Raw genomic sequence first — 8,636 nt, forward strand, 5'->3', positions numbered from 1 at the left:
ATTGCTGGTGGGGGGGCTATTTCTGGTGGTGAAGCCATGACTGGTAGTGACGCCATTGCTGGTGATGACGCCATGGCTGGTGATGATGCAATGGCTGTTGATGACGCCATTGCTGGTGGTGACGCCATGGCTGGTGGTGATGTCATTGCTGGTGGTGACGCAATGGCTAGTAGTGACGCTATTGCTGGTGATGACGCCATAGCGGGTGATGATGCAATGACTGGTGGTGACGAATATGCTGGTGATTACGCCATGGCTGGTGATTACGCTATGGCTGGTGGTGTCGTCATGGCTGGTGGTGTCGCCATGGCGGGATATGACGCCATGGCTGGTGATGACGCCATGGCTGGTAGTGACGCCATTGCTGGTGGAGACGCCATGGCTGGTGATTACATCATGGCTGGTGGTAACGCCATTGCTGGTGGTGACGCTATGGCTGGTGGTGATGCCATGGCTGGTGGTGACGTCATGGCAGGTGGTGATGCCTTGGCTGGTGGTAACGCCATTGCTGGTGGTGATGCCATGGCTAGTGATGACGCCATGGCTGGTGGTGACGCATTGGCTGGTGGCGATGCCATAGCTGGTGGTGACGCCATGGCTGGTGTTGCCCCTATGGCTAGTACTGATGCCATGGCTGCTGGTGACAGCATGGCTGGTGGTGATGCCATGGCTGGTGGTGACGCTATTGCTGGTGATGACGCCATTGCTGGTGGTGACGCCATTGCTGGTGGTGACGCCATGGCTGATGATTACATCATGGCTGGTGGTGATGTCATTGCTGGTGGTGATACCATGGCTGGTGGTGACGCGAATGCTGGTGATGACGCCATGGCTGGTTGTGACGCCATGGTAGGTGGTGATGCCATGGTTGATAGTGACGCCATGGCTGGTGGTGACGCTATGGCTGGTGGTGATGCCATGGCTGGTGGTGACGCCATGGCTGGTGATGACGCCATGGATTTTGGTGACTCCATGGCTGGTGGTTATGCCATGGCTGGTGGTGACGCCATAGCTGGTGATGACGCTATTGCTGGTGGTGACGCAATGGCTAGTGGTGATGGCATGGCTGGTGGTGGCGCCATGGCTGGTGGTGATGCAATAGCTGGTGGTGATGTTATGGCTGGTGATGACGCAATTGCTAGTGGTGACGCCATTGCTGGTGGTGACGCCATGGCTTGTGATTTCATCATGGCTGGTGGTGACGCTATTGCTGGTTGTGACGCTATGTCTGGTGGTGATACCATGGCTGGTGGTGGCGCCATGGCAGTTGGTGATGCCATGGCTTGTGGTGACGTCATTACTGGTGGTGATGCCATGGCTGGTGGTAAACCCATGGCTGGAGATGACGCCATGGCTGGAGGTGACGCAATGGCTGGTGGTGATGTCATGGCGGGTGGTGACGCCATGGCTGGTGATGACGCCATTGCTGGTGGTTACCCTATGGCTAGTGGTGATGCCATGGCTAGTGGTGACGCCATGGCTGGTGATTACTCTATGGCTGGTGGTGCCACCATCGCTGGTGGTGTCGCCATGGCGGGATATGTCTCAATGGCTGGTGATGACCCAATGACTGGTGGTGTCGCAATGGCTGGTGATGACAACATGGCTGGTGGTGACGCCATGGCTGGTAGTGACGCCATTGCTTGCGATGATGCAATAGCTGATAGTGACGCGAAGGCTGGTGGTGACGCCATTGCTGGTAGTTACGCCATTGCTGGTTGTGACACCATTGCTGGTGGAGACGCCATGGCTGGTGATTACATCATGGCTGGTGGTGACGCCATTGCTGGGGGTGACGCTATGGCTGGTGGTGACGCCATGGCTGGTGGTGATGCCATGGCTCGTGGTGACGCCATGGCTGTTGATAACGCCATTGCTGGTGGTGACGCCTTGGCTAGTGGGGATGCCATGGCTGGTGGTGACGCCATGGCTGGTAGTGATGCCATGGCTGGTGTGAAGCTATGGCTGGTGGTGATGCCATGGCTGGTGGTGACGCCATGGCTGTTGATGACGCCATTGCTGGTGGTGACGCCTTGGGTAGTGGGGATGCCATGGCTGGTGGTGACGCCATGGCTGGTAGTGACGCCATTGCTGGTGATGACTCCATTGCGGGTGATGATGCAATGGCTGGTGGTGAAGAAAATGCTGGTGATTACGCAATGGCTGGTGATTACGCAATGGCTGGTGGTGAAGAAAATGCTGGTGATTACGCCATGGCTGGTGATTACGCTATGGCTGGTGGTGTCGTCATGGCTGGTGGTGTCGCCATGGCGGGATATGACGCCATGGCTGGTGATGACGCCATGGCTGGTAGTGACGCCATTGCTGGTGGAGACACCATGGCTGGTGATTACATCATGGCTGGTGGTAACGCCATTGCTGGTGGTGACGCTATGGCTGGTGGTGATGCCATGGCTGGTGTTGACGTCATGGCAGTTGGTGATGCCTTGGCTGGTGGTGAGGCCATGGCTGGTGGTGATACCATGGCTGGTGGTGATGCCGTGGCTGGTGGTGACGCCATGGCTAGTGATGACGCCATGGCTGGTGGTGACGCAATGGCTGGTGGTGATGCCATTGCTGGTGGTGACGCCATGGCTGGTGTTGCCCCTATGGCTAGTAGTGATGCCATGGCTGCTGGTGACACCATGGCTGGTGGTGATGCCATAACTGGTGGTGACGCTATTGCTGGTGATGACGCCATTGCTGGTGGTGACGCCATTGCTGGTGGTGACGCCATGGCTGATGATTACATCATGGCTGGTCGTGATGCCATTGCTAATGGTGACGCTATGTCTGGTGGTGACGCCGTGGCTGGTGGTGACGCAATGGCTGGTGGTGATACCATGGCTGGTGGTGACGCCAATGCTGGTGATGACGCTATGGCTGTTGGTGACGCCATGGTAGGTGGTGATGCCATGGCTGATAGTGACGCCATGGCAGGTGGTGACGCCATAGCTGGTGGTGATGCCATGGCTGGTGGTGACGCCATGGCTGGTGAAGACGCCATGGCTTTTGGTGACGCGATGGCTGGTGGTGATGCCATGGTTGGTGGTGACGCCATAGCTGGTGATGACGCTATTGCTGGTAGTGACGCAATGGCTAGTGGTGATGGCATGGCTGGTGGTGACGCCATTGCTGGTGGTGATGCCATGGCTGGTGGTGATGTTATGGCTGGTGATAACGCAATTGCTAGTGGTGACGCCATTGCTGGTGATGACGCCATGGCTTGTGATTACATCATGGCTGGTGGTGACGCAATTGCTGGTTGTGACGCTATGTCTGGAGGTGATACCATGGCTGGTGGTGGCGCCATGGCAGTTGGTGATGCCATGGCTGGTGGTGACGTCATTACGGGTGGTGATGCCATGGCTGGTGGTAAACCCATGGCTGGAGATGACGCCATGGCTGGAGGTGACGCCATAGCTGGTGGTGATGTCATGGCGGGTGGTGACGCCATGGCTGGTGATGACGCCATTGCTGGTGGTGACCCTATGGCTAGTGGTGATGCCATGACTGGTGGTGACGCCATGGCTGGTGATTACGCTATGGCTGGTGGTGCCACCATCGCTGTTGGTGTCGCAATGGCGGGATATGTCTCAATGGCTGGTGATGACCCAATGACTGGTGGTGTCGCCATGGCTGGTGATGACACCATGGCTGGTGGTGACGCCATTGCTGGTAGTGACGCCATTGCTTGCGATGATGCAATGGATGATAGTGACGCGAAGGCTGGTGGTGACGCCATTGCTGGTGATGACTCCATTGCTGGTGGTGACTCCATTGCTGGTGGTGATGCTATAGCTGATGGTTACGCGAAGGCTGATGGTGACGCCATTGCTGGTAGTTACGCCATTGCTGGTTGTAACACCATTGCTGGTGGAGACGCCATGGCTGGTGATTACATCATGGCTGGTGGTGACGCCATTGCTGGTGGTGATGCTATGGCTGGTGGTGATGCCATGGCTGGTGGTGACGCCATGGCAGGTCGTGATGCTATGGCTGGTGGTGACGCCATGGCTGGTGGTGATGCCATGGCTGGTGGTGACGCCATGGCTGGTGATGACGCCATTCCTTTTGGTGCCCCTATGGCTAGTGGTGATGCCATGGCTGGTGGTGACGCCATGGCTTGAGGTGATGCCATTGCTGGTGGTGACGCCATTGCTGGTTATGACGCCATGGCTGGTGGTGACGCCATGGCTAGTGGTGATGCCATGGCTGGTGGTGACGCCATAGCTGGTGGTGATGCAATGGCTGGTGGTGACGCCATTGCTGGTGATGACGCCATGGCTGGTAGTGATGTCATTGCTGGTGGTGACGTTATGGCTGATAATGACGCCATTGGTGGTGATGACGCCATGGCGGGTGATGATGCAATGGCTGGTGGTGACGCCATTGCTGGTGATGACGCCATAGCTTGTGGTGATGCCATTGCTGGTGATGATGCCATGGCTGGTGGTGACGCCATTGCTGGTGGTGACACCATTGCTGGTGATGATGCCATGGCGGGTGATGATGCCATGGCTGGTGGTGACGCAATAGCTGGTGATGACGCTATAGCTGATAGTGATGCGATGGCTGCTGGTGACGCCATTGTTCGTGGTGATGCCATTGCTGGAGGTGACGCAATGGTTGGTAGTGAGGCCATGGCTGGTGATGACGCAATTGCTGGAGGTGACGCCATTGCTGGTGGTGACAAAATGGCTGGTGATTACATCATGAATGGTGGTGACGCCATTGCTGGTGGTGACGCTATAGCCGGTGGTGATGCCATGGCTGGTGGTGACACCATGGCAGGTGGTGATGCTATGGCTGGTGATGATGCAATGGATGGTGGTGATGCCATTGCTGGTTGGGGCGCTATTGCTGGTGGTGATGCCATGACTGTTAGTGACGTTATTGCTTTCGATGACGCCATGGCTGGTGATGATGCAATGGCTGATAGTGACGCCATGGCTGGTAGTGACGCCATGGCTGGTGATGACGCTGTGGCTGGTGGTGATGCCATTGCTGGTGGTGACACCATGGCTGGTGGAGACGCCATGGCTGGTGGTGATGCCATGCCTGGTGGTGACGTCATGGCAGGTGATGACGCCATGGCTGGTGGTGACGCTATGGCTGGTGGTGATGCCCTGGCTAGTGGTGATGCCATGGCTGGTGATAACGCCATTGCTGGTGGTGACGCCATTGCTGGTGATGACGCCATGACGGGTGATGATGCAATGGCTGGTGTTGATGCCATTGCTGGTTGGGATGCTATTGCTAGTGTTGACGCTATGACTGGTAGTGACACCATTGCTGGTGATGATGCAATGGCTGATAGTGATGCCATTGCTGGTGGTGATGCCATGGCTGGTAGTGACGCCATTGCTGGCGATAATGCCATGGCTGGTGGTGACGCAATGGCTGGTGATGACACCATTGCTGGTGGTGACCCTATGGCTAGTGGTGATGCCATGGTTGGTGGTGACGCCATGGCTGGTGATTACGCTATGGCTGGTGGTGCCCCTATGGCTGGTTATGTCGCCATGGCGGGATATGACGCTATATCTGGTGATGACGCAATGGCTGGTGGTGTCGCCATGGCGAGTGATGACTCCATGGCTGGTGGTCACGCCATTGCTGGTGATGAGGCCATGGCTGGTGGTGACGCAATTGCTGGTGGTGACGCCATAGCTGGTGATGATGCCATGGCTGGTGGTGATGCTATGGCTGGTGACGAAGCTATGGCTGGTGGTGATGCCATGGCTGGTGATGACGCCACGGCTGTTGGTGACGCCATGGCTGGTGGTGACGCAATGGCTGATGATGATGCCATGGCTGGTGGTGACGCGATGGCGGGTGATTACATCATGGCTGGTGATGACGCCATTCCTGGAGGTGACGCCATGGCTGGTAGTGACGCCATGGCAGGTGATGACGCCATTGCTGGTGGTGACGCCATTGCTGGTGGTGATGACATGACTGGTGATTACATCATGGCTGGTGGTGATGCTATTGCTCATGGTGACGTTATTGCCGGTGGTGATGCCATGGCTGGTCCTGTCGCCATGGGGGATGATGACGCCATGGTTGGTGATGATGTCATGGCTGGTGGTGATGCCATGGCTGGTAGTGACGCCATTGCTGGCGATAATGCCATGGCTGGTGGTGACGCCATGGCTGGTGATGACGCTATGTCTGATAGTGACGCAATGGCTGGTGGTGACGCCATGGCTGGTGTTGATGCCATGGTTGGTGGTGATGCCATGGCTGGTGATGACGCCATGGCTGGAAGTGACGCCATGGCAGGTGGTGACGCAATAGTTGGTGGTGACGCTATGGCTGGTGGTGATGCCATTGCTGGTGGTGACGCTATGGCTGGTGATGACGCCATTGCTGGTGATGACGCCATTGCTGGTGGTGACGCCATGGCTGGTGATTACATCATGGCTGGTGGTGACGCCATTGCGTGTGGTGACACTATGGCCGGTGGTGATGCCATGGCTGGTGTTGACGCCATGGCTGGTGGTGATGCAATGGCTGGTGGTGACGCCATGGCTGGTGATGACGCCATGGCTGGTAGTGACACTATGGCTGGTGGTGATGCCATGGTTAGTGGTGATGCCATGGCTGATGGTGACGACATTGCTGGTGATGACACAATGGCTGGTGATGATTCAATGGCTGTTTGTGACGCTATTTCTGTTGGTGACGCCATGGCTGGTGGTGATGTCATTGCTGGTGGTGACGTTATGACTGGTAGTGACGCCATTGGTTTTGATGACGCCATGGCTACTGATGATGCAATGGATGATAGTGACACCATGGATGGTGGTGACGTTATTGCTGGTGATGACCCCATGGCTGGTGATTACATCATTGCTGGTGAAGACGCCATTGCTAGTGGTAACGCCATGGCTGGTGGTGATGCCATGGCTGGTGATGACGCCATTGCTGGTGATGACGCCATTGCTGGTGGTGACGCCATGGCTGGTGATTTCATCATGGCTGGTGGTGACGCCATTGCTTGTGGTGACACTATGTCTGGTGTTGATGCTATGGCTGGTGGTGACGCCATGGCAGGTGGTGATGCCATGGCTGACGGTGACGCCATGGCTGGTGGTGACGCCATGGCTAGTGGTGATGCCATGGCTGGTGGTGACGCTATGGCTGGTGATGACGCCATGGCTGGTGGTGATGCAATGGCTGGTGGTGATGCCATGGCTGGTGGTGACGCCATGGCTGGTGATGACGCAATTGCTGGTTGTGATGCCATGGGTAGTGGTGATGCCATGGCTGGTGATGATGCAATGGCTGATAGTGACGCCATGGCTGGTGGTGACGCCATGGCTGGTGATGACGCTATTTCTGGGGGTGACGCCATGGGTAGTGGTGATTCCATGGCTGGTGATGATGCAATGGCTGATAGTGACTCCGTGGCTGGTGGTGACGCCATGGCTGGTGATGACGCTGTGGCCGGTGGTGATGCCATGGCTGGTGGTGACACCATGGCTGGTGGAGATGCCATGGCTGGTTGTGATGCCATGGCTGGTGGTGACGCCATGGCAGGTGATGACGCCATGGCTGGTGGTGACGCTATGGGTGGTGGTGATGCCATGGCTAGTGGTGATGCCATGGCTGGTGATAACGCCATTGCTGGTGGTGACGCCATTGCTGGTGATGACGCCATGGCGGGTGATGATGCAATGGCTGGTGGTGATGCCATTGCTGGTAGGGATGCTATTGCTAGTGTTGATGCCATGACTGTTAGTGACGTTATTGCTGGTGATGATGAAATGGCTGATAGTGATTCCATGGCTGGTGGTGACGCCATGGCAGGTGGTGATGCCATGGCTGACGGTGATGCCATTGCTGGTGGTGACGCCATTGCTGGTGGTGACGCCATGGCTGGTGATTACATCATGGCTGGTGGTGACGCCATTGCTGGTGGTGACACTATGGCCGTTGGTGATGCCATGGCTGGTGATGACGCCATGGCTGGTGGTGACGCCATGGCTGTTGTTGATGCAATGGCTGGTGGTGACGCCATGGCTGGTGATGACGCCATGGCTGGTAGTGACACTATGGCTGGTGGTGATGCCATGGTTAGTGGTGACGCCATGGCTAGTGATAACGCCATTGCTGGTGGTGACGCCATGGCTAGTGGTGATGCCATGGCTGATGGTAACGACATTGCTGGTGATGTCGCAATGGCTGGTGATGATGCAATGGCTGTTGGTGAAGCCATTGCTGTTGGTGACGCCATGGCTAGTGATGATGCAATGGCTGATAGTGACACCATGGCTGGTGGTGACGCCACTGCTGGTGGTGACGCCATTGCTGGTGGTGACGCCATGGCTGGTGATTACATCATGGCTGGTGGTGAGGCCATTGCTGGTGGTGACGCTATGTCTGGTGGTGATGCCATGGCTGGTTGTGACGCAATGGCAGGTGGTGATGCTATGGTGGAGGTGGAGAGGCTGATGGTGACGCCATGGCTGATGGTGACGCCATGGCTGGTGGTGACGTCATGGCTAGTGGTGATGCCATGGCTGGTGGTGACGCTATGGCTGGTGATGACACCATGGCTGGTGGTGATGCCATGGCTGGTGGTGATGCCATGGCTGGTGGTGACGCCATGGCTGGTGATGACGCTA

At 56.8% G+C, this 8,636-nt stretch overlaps 3 protein-coding genes across 3 annotated transcripts; all 3 read left to right on the plus strand.

Annotated features, from left to right (window-relative positions):
- The first annotated feature begins 36 nt into the window (after window positions 1-36).
- On the plus strand, window positions 37-4,130 carry LOC138353425 (uncharacterized PE-PGRS family protein PE_PGRS54-like). Its single transcript, XM_069306432.1, has 2 exons — window positions 37-1,964; window positions 2,042-4,130. The coding sequence occupies exons 1-2, from the start codon at window positions 37-39 to the stop codon at window positions 4,128-4,130; spliced, it is 4,017 nt and encodes a 1,338-aa protein (XP_069162533.1).
- A 117-nt stretch (window positions 4,131-4,247) lies between these two features.
- Window positions 4,248-5,205, plus strand: LOC138353426 (serine-aspartate repeat-containing protein I-like). Its single transcript, XM_069306433.1, has 2 exons — window positions 4,248-5,013; window positions 5,138-5,205. The coding sequence occupies exons 1-2, from the start codon at window positions 4,248-4,250 to the stop codon at window positions 5,203-5,205; spliced, it is 834 nt and encodes a 277-aa protein (XP_069162534.1).
- LOC138353427 (serine-aspartate repeat-containing protein I-like) lies at window positions 5,202-7,743 on the plus strand. The gene is made up of 3 exons (XM_069306434.1): window positions 5,202-6,448; window positions 6,596-7,083; window positions 7,715-7,743. The coding sequence occupies exons 1-3, from the start codon at window positions 5,202-5,204 to the stop codon at window positions 7,741-7,743; spliced, it is 1,764 nt and encodes a 587-aa protein (XP_069162535.1).
- Window positions 7,744-8,636: the final 893 nt, after the last annotated feature.

The sequence above is a fragment of the Procambarus clarkii genome, chromosome 57 (assembly GCF_040958095.1).
Source record: "Procambarus clarkii isolate CNS0578487 chromosome 57, FALCON_Pclarkii_2.0, whole genome shotgun sequence".
In the NCBI taxonomy this organism is placed as follows: Eukaryota; Metazoa; Arthropoda; class Malacostraca; order Decapoda; family Cambaridae; genus Procambarus; species Procambarus clarkii.